Genomic DNA, 20,833 nt, shown 5'->3' with positions numbered 1-20,833 from the left:
ACACCACAATATAGAATTTCTCATGGAAGAATGGTGTCACATCCCTCCAATAGACTTCCAGACAGTTGTAGAATCTATGCCAAGGTGCATTGAAGTTGTTCTGGTCGAGGTGGCCCAACGCCCTATTAACACACTTTATGTTGGTGTTTCCTTTATTTTGGATGTTACCTGTATATAGATGCAAAAAGTATCCTGACCCCAGCTAACATCATGCATATATTTTGGTCATATCCTAATCCGAATAGTGGTTTGATACATTTAAAAAAGAATGGCTGAACCGTTGACACAAATGCACTCTCTACAATATCTGCAATGCCCTCTGAGGTTAACTCAACCAAAAGTGGTATCTTTTTCCCTCCTAGTAACAGGCTTTATACGTCTTAAGTGGAAGAATACTCCCCCTCCTTCATATAATATGCTTCCTTAACTCTTTCTCACCTCTCCCCACCCCCTTCTCCCTGTCTCTCTCTTTCTCTGCCTCTGTCTCTCGTCCCATGCTATGATGCTATCGCCTCTGAAGGTGATAGATACTGAGAGTCATGGCAGTGTCTGGGAGTGGGATGAGTGTGGTGGAGAGGAGTAGAGCGTCTCTGTCGGCCTTTCAAATATTAATCAAACTTAGCAGGAGGTGGGAGAAGATGGAAAGGAGTCCACTGGGAATATCACATCATAGCTCAGAGGAGACGGTGAGGAGAGGGAGAGGTGAGTGATGGAGGGCGGAAATAAAGGAGCAATTAAAGGAAAGAAACAGTCATTGTGTGGGAGATTAATTAGAATTTTCAAAACCCACCCACTGGGCACACACTGGTTGAATCAATGTTGTTTCCTCATCACTTCAATGAAACAGACATGTGCCCAGTGGGCAGGCTCGCGAATGAAAGAATGTGGGTTTGTGATGGAAAGCTGAAAAGAGGATCCATCATAAGGATATAATGCAAACAATGGCGCTGCCTACCACTCAGCTAATGATTGTAGCAATGAGTCAAGTTATTCTGACAGCCTAAATGAATTTGAGGATTTAACTGAATTGCAGAGCATCTTGACATGTAGTGCGGGATCTCCCCTGCAAATCATCTAAAGTGGAAAAATACAAGTCAACAGCTCCTGCTCTATTTATTCTCTTTCTCCTTTGTCAATTATGTCTGAGGTCCTGCTGTCCCTTTATCCATGAACTGGTCATTAGACAACTCTGCTGCTTACAGGCCTGTCTGGCTCAAGGTACTATCTGACGGGAAAGGCATTGGAAGTGGCTGGTATTGGATGATCCATTCATTACCAGATATATTATCTAGCTGTGACCTGTGACAGCAAACGTGTGTTAAACTAAACATATTATTTTACTATGATTTCTGTACAGGGTTTTGTACAATTATACACAGTTCAATGTACTGTATCGTGTTTCATGATGTTGACATATGAAAAACACAGTAGGTTGTTGACATCTTTATACACCACTTTAAAAAGCAGGCTGTACTGTAAAAAGGTATTCATTTGGAGGAAAACATTTTAGCTATTCTCTATGCCATGTCCACATATTTTTTGTAGAATCAAGATGATGTGTGACTTGCTGGTGACAGTTTATTGATCTCTCTTTTTACTGCCGGAACACAAATTAAGGGGAACACTTACTGTGTGGCAGGCTTTCATATTGCCATCTTCCCTGTGGAGGCCTGTGGTTCACTTCAGTTCACTTGTTCCCGACAGTTGCTTTTTTTGTGACAAAATTTGACAAGTAACTATTGAGCCTCTATGCTTTTCAGCCATCATTAACACACTCAGCTTGACACACACACACACTTGAGACACACACACACACACAACCCACATACACACACTCATTAAATCCCCTAGCCTTGGTATTTGAAGTCCTGCATGGGAAGACCTTCAGTATTACCCAAAGCTTGTCATTAGTTTGGTGAGTCAGCAGCTGTTGTCCAAACACACACAGTTGATAACAGGACAGTGTACTGCCTGTATTCTGACATGGCAGGTTGCGTCTACAAGTGCCTTTGAGCTGCAATCTCTCTCCCTCACAGAAGTCAGTCAGCACTCAACAGTCGAGAGCCTCCCTGTTTTACTGTTCTTGGTTTGCCCTTCAGTTTGGGCGGGAAAGACAGATGGAACCTAGAACAGGAGAGACAGGTCTCAGGTTGGCAAGACTGATCTGAACTATGGCATTAATGCGTTTGAATAGGCATACTCCTTTAATGAGCACAATTAACAATGCATAAATCCGTTAACTCTCCTGCCTGTTGCCTGTTTTTAAGTTTTCATTATATCTTAACTAAAGTTCAACAAAGTCCGTTTATCTATAAAGTTGTCTGTCTTGGGAGTTGTTCCAGATTTTCCAGATTACTTAGAACGCCTGCTGCATCAACAAGCAAACGACAACATTAGCACTCTCTGGAAAAAAGCTTATGCTTGCCGACCTCCGACCGGTCACTGCTGCCTGACACATGGATGCTACTACCATTTAAATCGCAATCTCTTTGCCGGCGCTTCGGCTGTTTAATAGAGCAGCATAATAGCTGAGCAAGTGTTTGCACTTTGCAGAGACTGTTGTAAGTCTCTGAAACGTTCCCTCATAAAACAATAGAGTGCTAATGGATTCATTTCCCCCTGCAGAGGCATCCTTTAACAGCTGGGGTGTATCAGGTCTCCTCCAACAGCCAGGAGAGTGTGTGGATTAGTGATTTAGGACTTGTTCTACAGTCTGCCTCGCCGGTAAGGAAGGAAATGCACATTGATGTATATGATTAACCACAGGAGAGTGCTAAGTGCTTTTCAATGGTGGGAAACGCACTATGAATGATAGGCACTGATTGACCACAGGGCACTCCAAAGATTATAGACTGCAAACTCTTTAAGATCTTTAGGGCGGGTAAAGAGGATTGATTTCTCTGTAAAGTAGTCATTTTAATGAATTGCCAACAAAGGCAGCAGAAAGTAAAAGGAAAGATGAACCCAACAACCCTGGAGGAAAACTATTGGCCTAAAACATTTACATATTCACAAAGGAACTGGAACTTTCCTTGACTTTTCTTCTTCTGGTGTTCTGTCAGTGTGGCCTGTCATCTTATAGAGTCAACAGTGTATTATGAGTCACTGTCAGATCATGTAGGCCAACTGTAATGTGGCATAGATAGCAACGTGCACAAAGACACAAACTGCACGCCACACACAAATTCAATCATTCATTCGGGAACATGCATTACATTGTAATACATAAAAATCAAATTCCAAACTTCAGAAAAGACATGTTCATTCATTAATGTATTCATAAGGAACAGGCACTTGCTGACATCACACACTCATTCATTGATTCATTTATTCATAAAGAGCATCTGGCACTCTGACCTTACACAGTCATTCATCGTGTTCAGAAAGAACATGCAGTCATTGAGGTTAGATGTAAAGGCTAACATAGAACTAACATATGGTTAGTAACTTCCCCATATGCCATTAGGCTCTGCAGAGTAGACACAAGTCTATAACGATGCCAGTCAAAGTTCAGCGGAATGGATGAAGGGCGGGAGGGAGGGGGGGTAGCATGAAGGAGGAAGGAGTGGGGTAGTGTTGATGATGTATAAAGAGAGTGTAAAGGAAGTAGGGAAATGTGTGAGTAAGAGATGGGTGGATGGGTAGAAGCAGAGTTGATGCAGGGTTGAAGCAGAGTAGAAGCATGTTACAGAAGGCATAGAAAATATGGAAGTAGAGTGTGAGGTAGGAGAGTCTTTTTACTCTTTTTTTATTTGATTTATTTCACCTTTATTTAACCAGGTAGGCTAGTTGAGAACAAGTTCTCATTTGCAACTGCGACCTGGCCAAGATAAAGCATAGCAATTCAACACATACAACAACACAGAGTTACACATGGAATAAACAAAACATACAGTCAATAATACAGTAGAACAAAAGAAAACAAAAAGTCTATATACAGTGAGTGCAAATGAGGTAAGTTAAGGCAATAAATAGGCCATGGTGACGAAGTAATTACAATATAGCAATTAAACACTGGAATGGTAGATGTGCAGAAGATGAATGTGCAAGTAGAGATACTGGGGTGCAAAGGAGCAAGATAAATAAATAAATACAGTATGGGGATGAGGTAGGTAGATAGATGGTGTCACAGGGGTCGTTGAAAGGAGACCAAGGCGCAGCGTGTAAAGTGCTCATTCTTTTGCTTTAATGAATACACCTCAACAAAAAACAACAAACGACCGATAACAGTCCCGTCAGGTACACAAGACTAAATGGAAACAACTACCCACAAACCCCAAAGGAAAACAGGCTGCCTAAGTATGGCTTCCAATCAGAGACAATGATAGACAGCTGCCTCTGACTGGAAACCATACCTGGCCACAACATAGAAAATGACAACATAGAATGAAACTCTAGACAACCCACAAAGAAAACAGAAAATCCTAAACACATAGACAAAACACCCCCCTGTCACGCCCTGACAAATCTACTAGGGAAAAATGACCTCATACCAGGGTCAGGACGTGACAGATGGGCTGTTTACAGATGGGCTATGCACAGGTGCAGTGATCTGTGAGCTGCTCTGACAGCTGGTGCTTAAAGCTAGTGAGGGAGATATGAGTCTCCATCTTCAGAGATTTTTGTAGTTCGTTCCAGTCATTGGCAGCAAAGAACTGGAAGGAAAGACAACCAAAGGAGGAATTGGCTTTGGGGGTGACCAGTGAGATATACCTGCTGGAGCGTGTGCTACGAGTGGGGGCTGCTATGGTGACCAGTGAGCTGAGATAAGGCGGAGCTTTACCTAGCAGAGACTTGTAGATAACCTGTAGCCAGTGGGTTTGGCGACGAGTATGAAGCGAGGGCCAACCAACGAGAGCGTACAGGTCACAATGGTGTGTAGTGTATGGGGCTTTGGTGACAAAACAAATGGCACTGTGATAGACTGCATCCAGTTTGTTGAGTAGAGTGTTGGAGGCTATTTTATAGATGACATCACCGAAGTCGAGGATCGGTAGGATGGTCAGATTTACGAGGGTATGTTTGGCAGCATGAGTGAAAGAGGCTTTGTTGCGATATAGGAAGCCAATTCTAGATTTCATTTTGGATTGGAGATACTTAATGTGAGTCTGGAAGGAGAGTTTACAGTCTAACAAGACACCCAGGTATTTGTAGTTGTCCACATATTCTAAGTCAGAGCCGTCCAGAGTAGTGATGCTGGACGGGCGAGCAGGTGCGGGCAGTGATCGATTGAATAGCATGCATTTAGTTTTACTTACGTTTAAGAGCAGTTGGAGGCCACGGAAGGAGAGTTGTATGGCATTGAAGCTCGACTGGAGTTTAGTTAACACAGTGTCCAAAGAGGGGCCAGAAGTATACAGAATGGTGTCGTCTGCGTAGAGGTGGATCAGAGAATCACGAGCAGCAAGAGCAACATCATTGATGTATACAGAGAAGAGAGTCGGTATACAGAGAAGGTATACAGAGAAGAGAGAATTGAACCCTGTGGCACACCCATAGAGACTGCCAGAGGTCCGGACAACAGGCCCTCCGATTTGACACACTGAACTCTATCAGAAAAGTAGTTGGTAAACCAGGCGAGGCAATCATTTGAAAAGCCAAGGCTGTCGAGTCTGCCAATAAGAATGTGGTGATTGACAGAGTCGAAAGCCTTGGCCAGGTCGATGAATACGGCTGCACAGTAATGTCTCTTATCAATGGTGGTTATGATGTCGTTTAGGACCTTGAGCGTGGCTGAGGTGCTCCCATGACCAGCTCTGAAACCAGATTGCACAGCGGAGAAGGTACGGTGGGATTCGAAATGGTCGGTAATCTGTTAGTTAACTTGGCTTTCGAAGACCTTAGAAAGACAGGGTAGGATAGATATAGGTCTGTAGCAGTTTGGGTCTAGAGTGTCACCCCCTTTGAAGAGGGGGATGACCGTGGCAGCTTTCCAATCTTTGGGAATCTCAGACGATACGAAAGAGAGGTTGAACAGGCTAGTAATAAGGGGTTGCAACAATTTCGTCAGATAATTTTAGAAAGAGTGGGTCCAGATTGTCTATCCCGGCTGTGTGTATGTGTCCAGATTTTGCAGCTCTTTCAGAACATCAGCTATCTGGATTTGGGTGAAGGAGAAATGGTGGGGGCTTTGGCAGGTTGCTGTGGAGTGCGCCGGGCAGTTGACCGGGGTAGGGGTAGCCAGGTGGAAAGCATGGCCAGCCGTAGAGAAATGCTTATTGAAATTCTCAATTATAATGGATTTATGGGTGGTAAGTGTTTCCTAGCCTCAGAGCAGTGGGCAGCTGGGAGGAGGTGCTCTTATTCTCCATGGACTTTACAGTGTCCCTGAACTATTTGAGTTAGTACTACAGGATGCACATTTCTGTTTGAAAAAGCTAGTCTTAGCTTTTCTAACTGCCTGTGTATATTTGTTCCTAACTTCCCTGAAATGTTGCATATCACGGGGGCTATTCGATGCTAATGCAGAACGCCACAGGATGTTTTTGTGCTTGTCAAGGGCAGACAGGTCTGGAGTGAACCAAGGACTATATCTGTTCCTAGTTCTACATTTTTTGAGTGGGGCATGCTTATTTAAGATGGTGAGGAAGGCACTTTTAAAGAATAGCCAGGCATCATCTACTGACGGGATGAGGTCAATGTCATTCCAGGATACCATGGCCAGGTCGATTAGAAAGGCCTGCTCGCAGAAGTGTTTTAGGGAGCGTTTGACAGTGATGAGGGGTGGTCGTTTGGTCGCAGACCCATTACGGATGCAGGCATTGAGGCAGTGATCGCTGAGATCTTGATTGAAAACAGCAGAGGTGTATTTGGAGGGCGAGTTAGTTAGGATGACATCTATGAGGGTGCCCATGTTTACGGATTTGGGGTTGTACCTGGTAGGTTCATTGATAATTTGTGTGAGATTGAGGGCATCAAGCTTAGATTGTAGGATGGCCAGGGTGTTAAGCATGTCCCAGTTTCGGTCACCTAGTAGCACAAGCTCAGAAGATAGATGGGGGGCAATCAATTCACATATGGTATTGAGGGCACAGCTGGGGGCAGAGGGAGGTCTATAGCAAGCGGCAACTTGTTTCTGGAAAGGTGAATTTTTAGAAGTAGAATCTCGAAATGTTTGGGTACAGACTTGGATAGTAATACAGAACTCTGCAGGCTATCTTTGCAGTAGATTGCAACACCGCCCCCTTTGGCAGTTATATCTTGGCGGAAAATGTTATAGTTAGCGATGGAGATTTCAGGTTTTTTTGGTGGTTTTCCTAAGCCAGGATTCAGACACGGCTAAGACATCCGGGTTGGCAGAGTGTGCTAAAGCAGTGAGTAAAACAAACTTAGGGAGTAGGCTTCTAATGTTAACATGCATGAAACCAAGGCTTTTACGGTTACAGAAGTCAACAAACGAGAGCACCTGGGGAGTGGGAGTGGAGCTAGGCACTGCAGGACCTGGATTAACCTCCACATCACCAGAGGAACAGAGGAGAAGTAGGATAAGGGTACGGCTAAAGGCTATACGAACTGGCCGTCTAGCACGTTCGGAACAGAGAGTAAAAGGAGCAGGTTTCTGGACACGATAGCATAGATTCAAGGCATAGTGTACAGACAAAGGTAAGGTAGGATGAGAGTACATTGGAGGTAAACCTAGGCAATGAGTAATGATGGGAGAGATATAGTCTCTAGAGACGTTTAAACCAGGTGATGTCATCGCATATGTAGGATGTGGAACAACATGGTTGGTTAAGGCATATTGAGCAGGGCTAGAGGCTCTACAGTGAAATAAGACAGTAATCACTAACCAGGACAGTAATGGACGAGGCATATTGATATTAGAGAGAGGCATGCGTAGCCAAGTGAACATATGGGTCCAGTGAGTGGTTGGGCTGACTGGGGACACGGCGATTCAGACAGTTAGCAGGCCGATGCTAACAAGCTAACAGTTAGTAGGCCGGGGCTAAACAAGCTAGCAGTTAGCAGACCGGGGCTGGCAAGCAAGCAGTTGGCAGACCGGGGCTAGCAGTTAGCAGACCGGGGCAGGCAAGCTAGCAGTTAGCAGACCGGGGCAAGCAAGCTAGCAGTTAACAGACCGGGGCTAGCAAGTTAGCCTTTGGGGGACGTCGCGATGGGAGTAAGTCTGTTTTTGCCTCTTCGTGCGGTGACGTCGATAGACCAGTTGTGGAATTAGTACGGTTCCAAGTAACTCTAGGTAGCTAGTAGGCCGCGGTTAGCAGAATGGGCCTTCAGCGGACGTCGCGCCTGAGGGGCCTGTTGGAATCCTCGGGCAGATTATGTCGGTATTCCAGTCGTAGAGGATCGGCGGGGTTCCGTGCCCCGTACCGGCAGTAGAAGGGGTCCGGATATTGTAGCCCAGGAGTGGGCTTCGGTGGTAGCACAGGAGCCCTGGCCAGCTAGCTTCAGCCTAATTGGTGCTTGCTCCGGGATGGAAACGCTAGCCAGGAGTAGTCACCCGAGATTGCGGTTAGCTAGTTGCGAAGATCCAGATGAAAATGTTCAGAGTTTGCAGTAGGGATATGGGGGGAAAAAATGTAAAATAATAATAGGTCCGTTATGCTCTGGTTTGAGTCACGTTGTTCGAACTGGCGAGAGCTTTCCGAGCTAAAGGTTAGCTGATGACCGCTAGCAATGGTTTGCTGACTGATAGCTGGTAGGTAGTTAGCTGGCTAGCTTCAGTTGAGGGATTCCAGATCCAAAGTAAATAGAAATACTTTAGAAAAAAAAACTGATCCACGCCACATTGGGTGAGGCGGGTTGCAGGAGAGTATTTAGAAGTTGAGGTTTAGGAAAATATTTTTAAAAGATATGCAAAGAAAAATATATATACAAGGGACACGACAAGACGAAGACGTCTGACTGCTACGCCATCATTGGTTGAGATTAGAAGCCTATTTTCTTGTCTAGGCAATGATGACAAAAACATCCTCCAGAATACTCACAGACTCCATTCAGAGTGTCTGAAAACATCAGTAATGAATTTACCCCACAGTGATTTCCAGTCACTCTACAAGCCTATAACTGTGTAGCAGTCCCTCACGACAGAGAAAGCTGAACATTGATCCTGTAATTGTCAGCCTGTGTGTGTGTGTGTGTTTGGTTTTACTATCGTTGTATGGACCCGAATTCCTCACAAGGATAGTAAAACAAGGAAAGTTCTGACAGGTGGGGAGGGTTAGAGTTACAATTAGGTTTAGGGTAAGGACTTAGGTTTAGGTTCACGATTAGGGGTTAGGGAAAATAGAATTTTGAATGGGAATCAATTGTTTGGTCCCCACAAGGATAGTAAAACAAACGTGTGTGTGATGATAGATGGCGAGGCTGAGCTGTCTAACAGCCCTTGGCACTGTCCAAACTCAGTCAACAATCATTGTGTTTGTCAGCCCTCTCTCTATTCACAGACGTGTCATGTTGCTGCATACGCTGAGCAATGGCCCGCTCCCAGCTTCAGCACAGCACAAGTTACTGTATAGTATATACAGACAGTGTCATAAATACAAATGACTTATGACTTACAGTAGACATGAGCATAGTTCCATGCTGTTGTTTATACACTGACCAAAAATATAAACGCAACATGTAAAGTGTTGGTCCCATGTTTCATGAGCTGAAATAGAAAATCACAGAAATGTTCCATTATGCACCAAACGTATTTCTCTCAAAATGTGTTTACATTCCTGTTAGTGAGCATGTCTCCTTTGCCAAGATAATCCATCCACCTGAAGGTGTGGCATATCAAGAAGCTGATTAAATAGCATGATCATTACACAGGTGCACCTTGTGCTGTGGGTACAATAAAAGGCCACTTTAAGATGTGCAGTTTTGTCACACAACACAATGCAAATGATGTCTCAAGTTTTGAGGGAGCGTGGAATTGGCATGCTGACTGCAGGAATGTCCGCCAGTACTGTTGCCAGAGAATTTGGTGTTCATTTCTCTACCATAAGCTGCCTCCAAAGTTGTTTTAGAGAATTTGGCAGTGCGTCCAACCGGCCTCACAACCACAGACCACATGTAACCGTGCTAGCCCAGGACCTCCACATCCGGCTTCTTCACCTGCGGGATCGACTGAGTTAGGGGGGTGCTGAGGAGTATTTCTGTCTGTAATAAAGCCGTTTTGTAGGGGAAAACTCATTTTGATTGGCTGGGCCTGGCTCCCCAGTTGGTGGGCCTGGCTGCCAAGTGGGTGGGCCTATGTCTTCCCAGGCCCACTCATGGCTGCACCCCTGCCCAGTTATGTGAAATCCATAGATCAGATGATTAGGTAACCCCAAACCCAGGGGAATACCCTCATCACTCCTGGTACTGTGGTGTCTAATGTAGACTAACACTGACCCCCAGTGGCAAGTTACAGTAAGGAACAAAACTGGATTTATAGAAACTATTGAGCAGAGCCATACATCTGGATGAATATAGCGCAGCTATTGTGAGGGACGGTCCAGGACATCTCGTCTTGCTATCTCATCCCTTTCATATTTCTCATCTTTCTCCTCAGGTGTTCACTCGCTATGGGAAGTGTTACACGTTCAACGCAGGAGGCGAGGGCCGCACCCCTCTCATAACTACCAAGGGAGGGATGGGGAACGGTCTGGAGCTCATGCTAGACATTCAGCAAGATGAGTACCTCCCTGTCTGGGGAGAGACAGGTGAGGACAAAAGTGTGTGTGTAAGTGTGTGTGCTTGTGTGTGTGTTTAAGTCTAGTTCATTACACAGCGATCATAATCTGCTGCTGAAAAAAATGTATGTGTTATGGCTTTACATCCTCTGCAATATCGTGGATTGAGAGCTACCTATCAAACACAACACAGAGGGTTTTCTTTAATGGAAGCCTCTCTAACGTAAACCAGGTAGAGTGTGGTATACCTCAAAGCAGCTGTCTTGGTCCTTTACTGTTTTCTATTTTTACTAATGACCTGCCACTAGCATTAAGTAAAGCCTGTGTGTCTATGTACACTGATGACTCAACTCTATACACGTCAGCCACCACAGCAAGTGAAATCACTGCAACCCTTAACAAAGATCTGCATTCAGTTTTAGAATGGGTGGCTAGCAATAAGCTAGTCCAAAATATGTTTTAAAAAAAATTAAACACTGTATTTGAGACAAATCAATCACCAAACCCTGAACCTAATCTAAATATTGTAATGAATAATGTGGAAAATTAGCAAGTTGTGGAGACTAAACTGCTTGGTGTAACCCTGGATTGTACACTGACAAGGTCAAAACATATTGATCCAACGGTTGCTAAGATGTGGAGAGGTCTGTCCATGATAAAGCGCTGCTCTGCTTTCTTGACATCACAGTCAAACAAACAAGTCCTACAGGCCCTAGTTTTAATCACACCTAGACTACTGCCCAGTTATATGGTCAAGGGCTGCAAAGAAGGACTTAGGAAAATGACAGTTGGCACAGAAAGAGCAGCACGACTGGCCCTTAAATGTACACGGAGGGCTAATATCAAGAACATGCGCATCAATCTTTCCTGGCTCAAAGTAGAGAGATTGACTTCATCACTACTTGTCTTTGTGAGAGGGATTGACGTGTTGAAAGCACTGAAATGTCTGTTCAAACAGCTAACACACAGCTCAGACATCCATACATACCCCACAAGACATGCCGCCAGGGTCTCTTCACAGTCCCTAAGGCCAGAACAGAGGCTGGAAAACGCACAGTACTACATAGAGCAAAGACTACATGGAACTCTTTTCCACATCAGGTAACCCAAGCTAGCAGTAAAATCAGATTTAAAACACAGATAAAACAACACCTCACGGCACAACAATACCTCACGACTGTGAAGAGACACTCACGCATGCACATTCACACACGCACACTCACACAAACACACACACATACTCTGGCACTCACACTACACACACCCACTCATTGTAATATTGTAGTATTGTAATATTGTAAAAAAAAAAAAAAAATGATGTAAATTTGTAATGATTTAGACCAGGGTTCCCCAACTGGATTTTAATTTGACACGGAGTGGTTTTATTTGGCCCCCCAAGTTTTCTGAGCAAAAGAAAAAAAACGTTTTTTTATTGTGTGGAATTTTCAGTGTTGGACATAAAATACTTAAAAAACCCCAGCTCCAAGTGATTTTAATTTAAGAAATATGTTCCCAAGTATTCACCTGCATAATAGAGAGACACGTGATCATATACAAATGTAAGCAAGGTTTGAAATGATTATGTTTTAGTCAATCATTATATCTGTTTGGGCTTCTTGTGGTCAATTTGCAGTTTACAAATTATTTGCAATTATGTTCCGGGCCCCCGACCATCCGCTCCAGAATCAATTGGCCTGCGGCTTAATCTAGTTGATGATCCCTGATGTAGACTATTGTTTTGTTGGGATGTGTTGTTTTGTTCCTAGTTGGACCCCAGGAAGAGTAGTGGCTGCCTTCGCAACATCTAATGGGGATCCTAGTAAAATACTAAATACAGCTCACATGTGTGTTGCTCTATCCAACAGACCACTCTATCTGTCTGCTGGAGCCAGTGGGTTCATTAGTTAAATAAGCCATGCATGGATGGTGCAGTGATCCCTGCTACTGTTCCCCTCTCCACAGATGAGACCTCATTTGAAGCTGGGATCAAAGTTCAGATCCACAATCAGGAGGAGCCACCCTTCATCGACCAGCTGGGCTTCGGAGTGGCACCTGGGTTCCAGACCTTTGTCTCCTGTCAGGAACAACGGGTCGGGACATTATATTTATTTACACAACTTCATTTAAACAAAATAGTAATACATGTAGAATATGCTACTGTAAGCACAACCGGTGTAACTCTTGTAGTACACCTATTCAATTGTAGTTGTACTGTAGCTTATACTGTATGTGTAACAGTTGTCATGTGTGTCTATTCCAGCTGATATATTTGCCCCCACCCTGGGGGGACTGTAAGGTGACATGGATGGACTCAGAATTCTTTGAGACGTACAGCATCACCGCCTGCCGTATCGACTGTGAGACGCGCTACCTGGTGGAGAACTGTAACTGCCGCATGGTGCACATGCCTGGTAAGTGAACTCTCCCACCCAGCCGTTTACCTAGTCTGGACTATTTAAGTTTTCAAGTTCAACTTAGATTCATTGATTAACAACTCTTTATATACAGGAGATGCCCCATACTGCACCCCTGAGCTGTACAAAGAGTGTGCTGATCCAGCTCTTGGTGAGCAATAGATTCAGACTGCTGTTTCTTAGACCATAGCAACTCTATTTTAGTCTCTACATCACTTACATGGACTAAAAAGAGAAGAAGTATTAATGCTGCAGTATTGCTCTTTGCCCCCAGACTTCCTGGTGGAGAGAGACAATGATTTTTGTGTGTGTGAGACGCCGTGCAACATGACCAGATACAGCAAGGAGCTGTCCTTCGTCAAGATCCCCAGCAAGGCCTCTGCCAAGTATCTGGCCAAGAAATACAACAAGTCAGAGCAGTACATAGCGTGAGTCTAATGTTTCAAACACGAGATAAAAACTTTACAGCGAATATGGAGTACATCGTAAGAAATGTAATGGCAAAGAAATTTGATTGGGGCTTTGGCCCTTGAATCTTTGACCCTCCAGTTCCATTTCCAATACACATATTTAGTGCAACTAAGTAAAGATTTTCTCTATCAGAAGATTAGGTAAACGGTTTGCTGTTTAGATGTTGAATATGGTCTCTTTCTGTAACAGTGACAATATCCTGGTTCTGGACATCTTCTTTGAGGCTCTAAACTATGAGACGATCGAACAGAAGAAAGCCTATGAAGTAGCAGGACTTTTAGGTATTTCAATGATTTAAAAAAACGATTCATTTTCTTTTTAAGGATACTTTGTTGGAAATGTGTATCTTTTGGGAAAGTTTATTATCTTTGATAATCTTGTCCTTCTCTGTTCTTCCCAGGTGATATTGGTGGTCAGATGGGTCTTTTCATTGGAGCCAGTATCCTTACTATTCTGGAGCTGTTTGACTACATCTATGAGGTAACCTTTTCGTTCTCTCTAGTATTCTACAGTGACAGAAAACAACCACACTTTTCCATTATGCTTTCTGTCTCACTCATTATTGTAATCTCTTGGAAAATCAGAATTAAACAGTTATGCGTTTTACAAATAACTGTCGAAGAGGCAGGCACGCCCCAAAATGTCCACCTTTTCTCTTACCAGCCTTTGTCTCAAATCGACAGCTTCACTGACCTTTGTAGTGTGCATCTGTGTTTTGTCACAGGTGATAAAGTACAAGCTCTGTCGATGCTCAGAGAAGAAACACAAGCACAGCAACAATAACGACCAGGGAGCTGTTCTGAGCCTGGACGATGTGAAATGTCACGTCAGTAACTTTCACTAACCATTTGCAGCTCTCAGAAAGAGGCAGCCATATTGCGTCATGTCTAAACATCTCAATGAAGGATTTCATGTGCATGAAGCCAGGTTTTTTGTGTAAAATAAAATGTGTTCTAAATGAACATGCAGGTGTAGGATCTTAATTTGAGCCAGTTTGCTACAGCAGAAAAATAATCCTGCAGCACAGGAAATGTGAATTATAATTAATGAACCTTTTTGTAGAGGAAAATCAAGTCTGATATTTCAAAGTGGAAATTGAAAACTTCAAAAGCCTTTTTAAACCTCAAATTCACTACAAGTTTTAAATAGCCTGCATTATTAAGATCCTACATCTGTACCTGGTGAGTTTCATGAATGTGTGTGTAGGGGGATAGGTCTAGTTTTGCCTTGCACACAGCAGAATAAAAGACAATCAATTCAATGATCGTTCACATGCATCTCTTTGATTTCATTGGCTAATGTAAATGGCTTTGCAGCAGAAGAATGGAATACCACATTGAAGATCAAATAGCAAAAACAATATCCAAAACATCTGTTGATATTTTTTCTGAGCAACAACGATAGTTACAATGGATATCAATTGAGGTTGTGATGTTGTGTATCAGCTTGAGAAACATGTCTTCACCCCATCAATTTCCATCAAGTTTTCTCTCATCCATATCTTTGGAAATATCTGAATCTTAAAAGTAGCAAGTGTTTACCCACTGGGCGCAAACTTGTTAGAACCAATGTTGTTTCAACGCAATTTGTCATGGTAAGCAAATTTCAACATAGACAAGCCTTGTTTAAAATATGTTGAGTTTGTACCTTTAAAACAATATCAGATCTTCAGCGTTATTTCCACTGTCAGAAAAGAAAACTAGAGGCTGGGCAGCACTTCCTACTAGGAGAATTTATCTATCTACAGCTACCCTTTGGTCTCCCATCCAGGTTTTTAACCAAACCAAACCCAGCCCTGCTTAGCTATGATATTTGTCACTCAATATTACCAATGTGCTATCATTAGAATGATCGTTGAGAGATATCCACTTAAAAATGAAATAGATTCACTGTTCACATCAAAGTCCTTCCAAAGGGTAGGTTTAACAGAGCAAATGAAATGTGACCATAATTCATCACTCATATATCATCAATGATGCTATTTAGGCCTTTCAGTTATCAACGGCTATTGTTTCAATTCAACCCAGAATGCAACTAAAAATAGATAATACAATAGAGTTTCAAGCTCTGGTTGATTTCAAATTGAAGGATATTTAGTGATGTTGAATTGTGTTTGGTTGACAATGCAATCACATATCAATATTTGAAGATGTTCTATATCTTCTGCTTAGATAGTTCCATCTGTGCCACTGACTTAGTCTGTCTTTAATTCTATTTTGTTTACAAATTACTGATTGATGTGTTGGATTCAAATCTCAATCTCAACCTAAAATCTAAGTTAAAGAATAGGACTAAATCAAATCTAACTTTATTTAAAGTGCATTTACACTGAACAAAATATAAACTAACATGTAAAGTGTTGGTCCCATGTTTTATGTGCAGAAATAAAAGATCCCAGAAATGTTCCATACGTACAAAAAGCTTATTTCTCTCACATTTTGTGCTCAAATTTGTGCTCATTGATCACTTGCACCATGTACAGTACCAGTCAAAAGTTTGGACACAACTACTGATTCAAGGATTTGTCTTAATTTTCACTATTTTCCACATTGTAGAATAATAGTGAAGACATCAAAACGATGAAATAACACATATGGAATCATTTAGTAACCAAAAAAGTGTTAAACAAATCAAAATATATTTTATATTTGAGATTCTTCAAAGTAGCCACCCTTTGCCTTGATGATAGCTTGGCATTCTCTCAACCAGCTTCATGAGGTAGTCACCTGGAATGCTTTTCCAACAGTCTTGAAGGAGTTCCCACATTGGCTGCTTTTCCTTCACTCTGCGGTCCAACTCATTCCAAACCATCTCAATTGGGTTGAGGTCGGGTGATTGTGGAGACCAAGTCATCTGATGTAGCACTCATCACTCTCCTTCTTGGTCAAATAGCCCTTACACAGCCTGGAGGTGTGTTTTTGGGTCATTGTCCTGTTGAAAAACAAATGATAGTCCCACTAAGCGCAAACCTGATGGAATGGCGTATCACTGCAGAATGCTGTGTTAGCCATGCTGGTTAAGTGTGCCTTGAATTCTAAATAAATGACAGTGTCACCAGCAAAGCACCCCCACACCATCACACCTCCATACTTCACAGTGGGAACCACACATGCAGAGATCATCTGTTCACCTACTCTGCGTCTCACAAAGACACAGTTGTTGTTATCAAAAAATTATCCATTTTGGACTCATCAGACCACAGGACAGATTTCCACCAGTCTAATGTCCATTGCTCGTGTTTCTTAGCACAAGCCAGTCTCTTCTTCTTCTTGGTGTCCTTTAGTAGGGGTTTCTTTGCAGCAATTCGACCATGACGGCCTGATTCATGCTGTCTCCTCTGAACAGTTGATGTTGAGATGTGTCTGTTACTTGAAATCTGTGAAGCATTTATTTGGGCTGCAATCTGAGGTGCAGTTAACTCTGACTCTAGGTCATCCTTTACTGTGGCGGTCCTCATGAGTGCCAGTTTCATCATAGCACTTGATGGTTTTTGCGACTGCACTTGAAGAAACTTTCAACGTTATTGACATTTTCCGGATTGACTGACCATGTCTTAAAGTAATGATGGACTGTCATATCTCTTTGCTTATTTGAGCTTTTCTTGTCATAATATGGACTTGGTCTTTTACCAAATAGGACTATCTTCTGTATACCATGCCTACCTTGTCACAGCACAACTCAAATGCGTTAAGAAGGAAAGAAATTCCACAAATACATTTTTAACAAGGCACAACTGTTAATTGAAAAACATTCCAGGTGAATATCTCATGAAGCTGGTTGAGAGAATGGCAAGAGTGTGCAAAGTTGTCATCAAGGCAAAGGGTGGCTACTTTGAAGAATCTCAAATATAAATATATTTTGATTTATTTTAACACTTTTTTTGGTTACTACATGATTCCATATGTGTTAGTTCATAGTTTTAATGTCTTCACTATTATTCTAAAATGTAGAAAATAGTAAAAATTAAGAAAAACCCTCAATGAGTAGCTGTGTCCAAACTTTTGACTGGTATTGTACGTTTAATGCAATCCAGGTCATTTTGTTCTGCTATTCGATGAAGCAAAGTGATAACACATTAATCCGTTGTATAAATAAACAAAATATCAGACATTGTATTTCCATTTGAACTTAGCTTTTACATGATTGAAAGCGCAGTGATAGACATTTGGATGACAACTAAAACAACATTCAGACATTGTTTTTTCCATTGGAATTTGTTTTTACTTTTAGATGGTTGAGAGCATAGTGACACATTGGAAATTCAACAAACTTTTGTCTGTCTTTTTGAGTGGGTGAATATAGGATGTAATCTCATGAATCAACATCTCAACCAAATATTACCCCATAATCCATGTTGAAATGACGTGGTTTGCACAGTAGGCGGTGGTGGAAAAAGTACCAAATTGTCATACTTGAGTAAAAGTTTAGGAGTATTTGGTTTTAAATATACTTAAGTATCAAAAGTAAATGTAATTGCTAAAATATACTTAAGTTTCAAAAGTAGAAGTATAAATCATTAAAATTCCAAACCACACGGCACAATTTTCGTGTATTTTTTTATTTATGGATAGCCATGGGCACACTCCTACACTCAGACATTATTTACAAACGATGCATGTGTTTAGCGAGTCCAGATAAGAGGCATTATGATAACCAGTGCTGTTCTCTAGATAAGTGTGTGAATTGGACCATTTTCCTGTCCCATTTGGGTGTCAGGGAAAATGTATGGAGTAAAAAGTACATTCAATTTTTTTAGGAATGTTGTGAAGTAAAATAAAAAATTGTCAAATATTTTAATAGTAACGTACAGTACCGATACCTCAGAAAACTACTTAAGTAGTACTTTAAAGTATTTTTACTTTCGTACTTTACACCGCTCCCAGTGGGTAATGTGGCACTTGGATTCAAAAGGGGGCTTTATAATATGATGTGCATTTAATATATGAAGCAGATCTGCAGAAGGATAGACTTTTATATGCAGGACTGTATGTTGTCTGTTCAATCTCTGCTTTCTCACTGGTTGTCTTTCATGAGTTTGAGTTTATTAACTTGTCTTTTTCTTGTTTTATACTCCCACTTTTTTTGTCACTAACTATCCATTTCACATTATTCACCCCAGTCTCTCCATGACAATACTCATGCACCACCTCCATACTCTGCCAATATTCTACCTCATCACACAGGGAGGAGCAACCCAGAGGACGTCACCTGCTGAGCCAATCAGAACACAAGGAAGTAAGAAAATGGAGCATTTCAATTTGATTCAAAAGTGGACAGATGTCAGAGTATAAAGCTTGATAATGGGTAATATGTAACACTTCAATAGCACTGAAGTCACACGGGTGCAAGAGTAGTGCTAGCCACGTATAGCCTGCTGGATCATAATGACTGCAATGTCATGAAAGTGGCAATGTTAATCCACGTACAAATTAAAATAGTTATTCTATTGTCTTCTAAGAATGTAATTTTACTTGGGCTACATTTAGATATAGCAAGCAGGACTAAGAGATTTTGGCTTTGGGTGTGTGATGGTGGGAAATGTCCTCGCAGTATATTGGCATGTTTGTCCGTGCTACAATTTTGGTCTGTTTGTTTGTATGGTTGTGTTTATGTGCATGCCCTTTTTGAGTGTGTGTGTGTTTTGAGTGTATTACTTCAAGAGTACACTTTCTCTAGTTAATGAATTGCAGTCCCGAAATTGGCCCCTTTTGTAATTTACTGCTTCTGTCCAATTGGCCAATTTGACATAATTGAATGAAGTTGATTTTTCATCTTGTGTTATAGAGTGAAAAACAAGTAATTATTCAATTGAAAAGATTGTTCACCATTTTCTAAGTAATAAAACAGAGAAGTCAACATTTGTATTTTCTTACATAAGAAGTGTGAAAGTTTTACAGCCAAATGAGTAGATGAGATAGAACTAGATGACGAGAGATGTCAAGCCACTTTTTTGACAATGGAAATATGGCCTGACTCCCCAAAGTTAAACAATTGGACCACTGTTACTACAATATATTTTGGTAGGAACCATTGGAGGTAGTTTGGAACACTTACTGAAACAATCTCTTATCACTCATGCCTCATTTAGCCATGCTAGATGTATTTATCATAGGAAAAGGGGAGTTGTATGATAGTGTGTAACTGTGTAGTGTTATTCTCAAGCACAACAGTACCATGAATATGTAAATAAAATACTGCAAGGAAGGGCTATGGATAATGTTCTGATAGTGGTTGCATAGTCTTGCCTAATGTTCTTGATGTAATTAATGTAGCCATGTGTATGTGATCTTACTTTAGTTTTTCTATAAATACTATGCCTACCAGTTTACATGTTTTCAGATGTTTTATTTATCTAAAAAGCAACAATAAAGTATAATGAAATTTCAATTCAGTGGAATCTGGCTTCATTTTTGGCAAGATCTGAAGACTTTATTTTTTTTTTTCAAGATGGCCCAAACTTCTTACTCTTTCATATCCATGCCAGCTATACCTTTCCTGTACTACAGAGAAACAGAAGAAACACATACATACAATACCAAAATATTTGTTTACAACATGGGGTAAAGGGAGTTAATAGCCAGAGTGTCAAGTGTCAGTGCCAAGTGTCAGCGCCACGGATGAAGTCAGGCGCAGGACACAGAACTGAGTAAAAACATAACTTTACTCAAAAATAAACCAAACATATATTCCACACTGGGAAACACACCAGCTCACAGAAATACTGACCACTTCACAACAAACAAACACACACAAAACCATGTGGAAACCAGATGGTTAAATAGGGAGTAAATTGTAACATAATGGAAACCAGGTGTGTACAATCAAGACAAAACATAGAAAAAGAAACGTAGATCGGTGGCAGCTAGAAAGCTGGTGACGTTGACCGCCGAACGACCGCCCGAACAAGGAGAGGCACCAACTTCGGCGGAAGTCGTGACACAGAGTTTATGTTAACCTTGTTTGAATAGGCACTTTCCTGTGTAAACAACGACTGAAAACTTCCTCTGTTTTACCAAATTGTAAAATCTAAACTGCTGAATCTATTCTTTCATTGGAATGTCTGTGTTCCCTTGTGACCAGCCACCCCCCCAAACAAGGTCCCCTATTGTTTCAATAATTCAATAGTGTCTTACACAAGACTCCCTCCTTCTGCCAGTTAGTGTTGGATATGAGATTATGGTCTGTGAAATTCACATTGAGACGATGAACAACACCCATAGCCATCTGAGGACAGCAAAAGTGATTCATTTGAATTTAGATCCTTGGAATGTTGTGTGCAATCCCTGCTAAACTCATCTGTTAACAAAGGCTGTATTTTATCCAAGGTCC

At 41.7% G+C, this 20,833-nt stretch overlaps 1 protein-coding gene across 1 annotated transcript in view; it reads left to right on the top strand.

The window, feature by feature from the left end:
- Positions 1-19,891, top strand: part of LOC106566712 (acid-sensing ion channel 1) — a 96,070-nt gene extending 76,179 nt beyond the window's left edge. Inside the window, exons 3-11 of the mRNA XM_014135022.3 lie at positions 10,499-10,649; positions 12,582-12,709; positions 12,880-13,030; positions 13,128-13,184; positions 13,308-13,461; positions 13,694-13,785; positions 13,905-13,984; positions 14,229-14,330; positions 18,624-19,891. Coding sequence (XP_013990497.1) covers positions 10,499-10,649; positions 12,582-12,709; positions 12,880-13,030; positions 13,128-13,184; positions 13,308-13,461; positions 13,694-13,785; positions 13,905-13,984; positions 14,229-14,330; positions 18,624-18,719 — 1,011 coding nt within the window. The 3' untranslated portion in view covers positions 18,720-19,891. The remainder of the gene's footprint in view (positions 1-10,498; positions 10,650-12,581; positions 12,710-12,879; positions 13,031-13,127; positions 13,185-13,307; positions 13,462-13,693; positions 13,786-13,904; positions 13,985-14,228; positions 14,331-18,623) is intronic.
- Positions 19,892-20,833: the final 942 nt, after the last annotated feature.

This window comes from Salmo salar, chromosome 13, assembly GCF_965601325.2.
Source record: "Salmo salar chromosome 13, fSalSal1, whole genome shotgun sequence".
Classification (NCBI taxonomy): Eukaryota; Metazoa; Chordata; class Actinopteri; order Salmoniformes; family Salmonidae; genus Salmo; species Salmo salar.
This window is presented reverse-complemented; position numbering and strand designations above follow the sequence as displayed.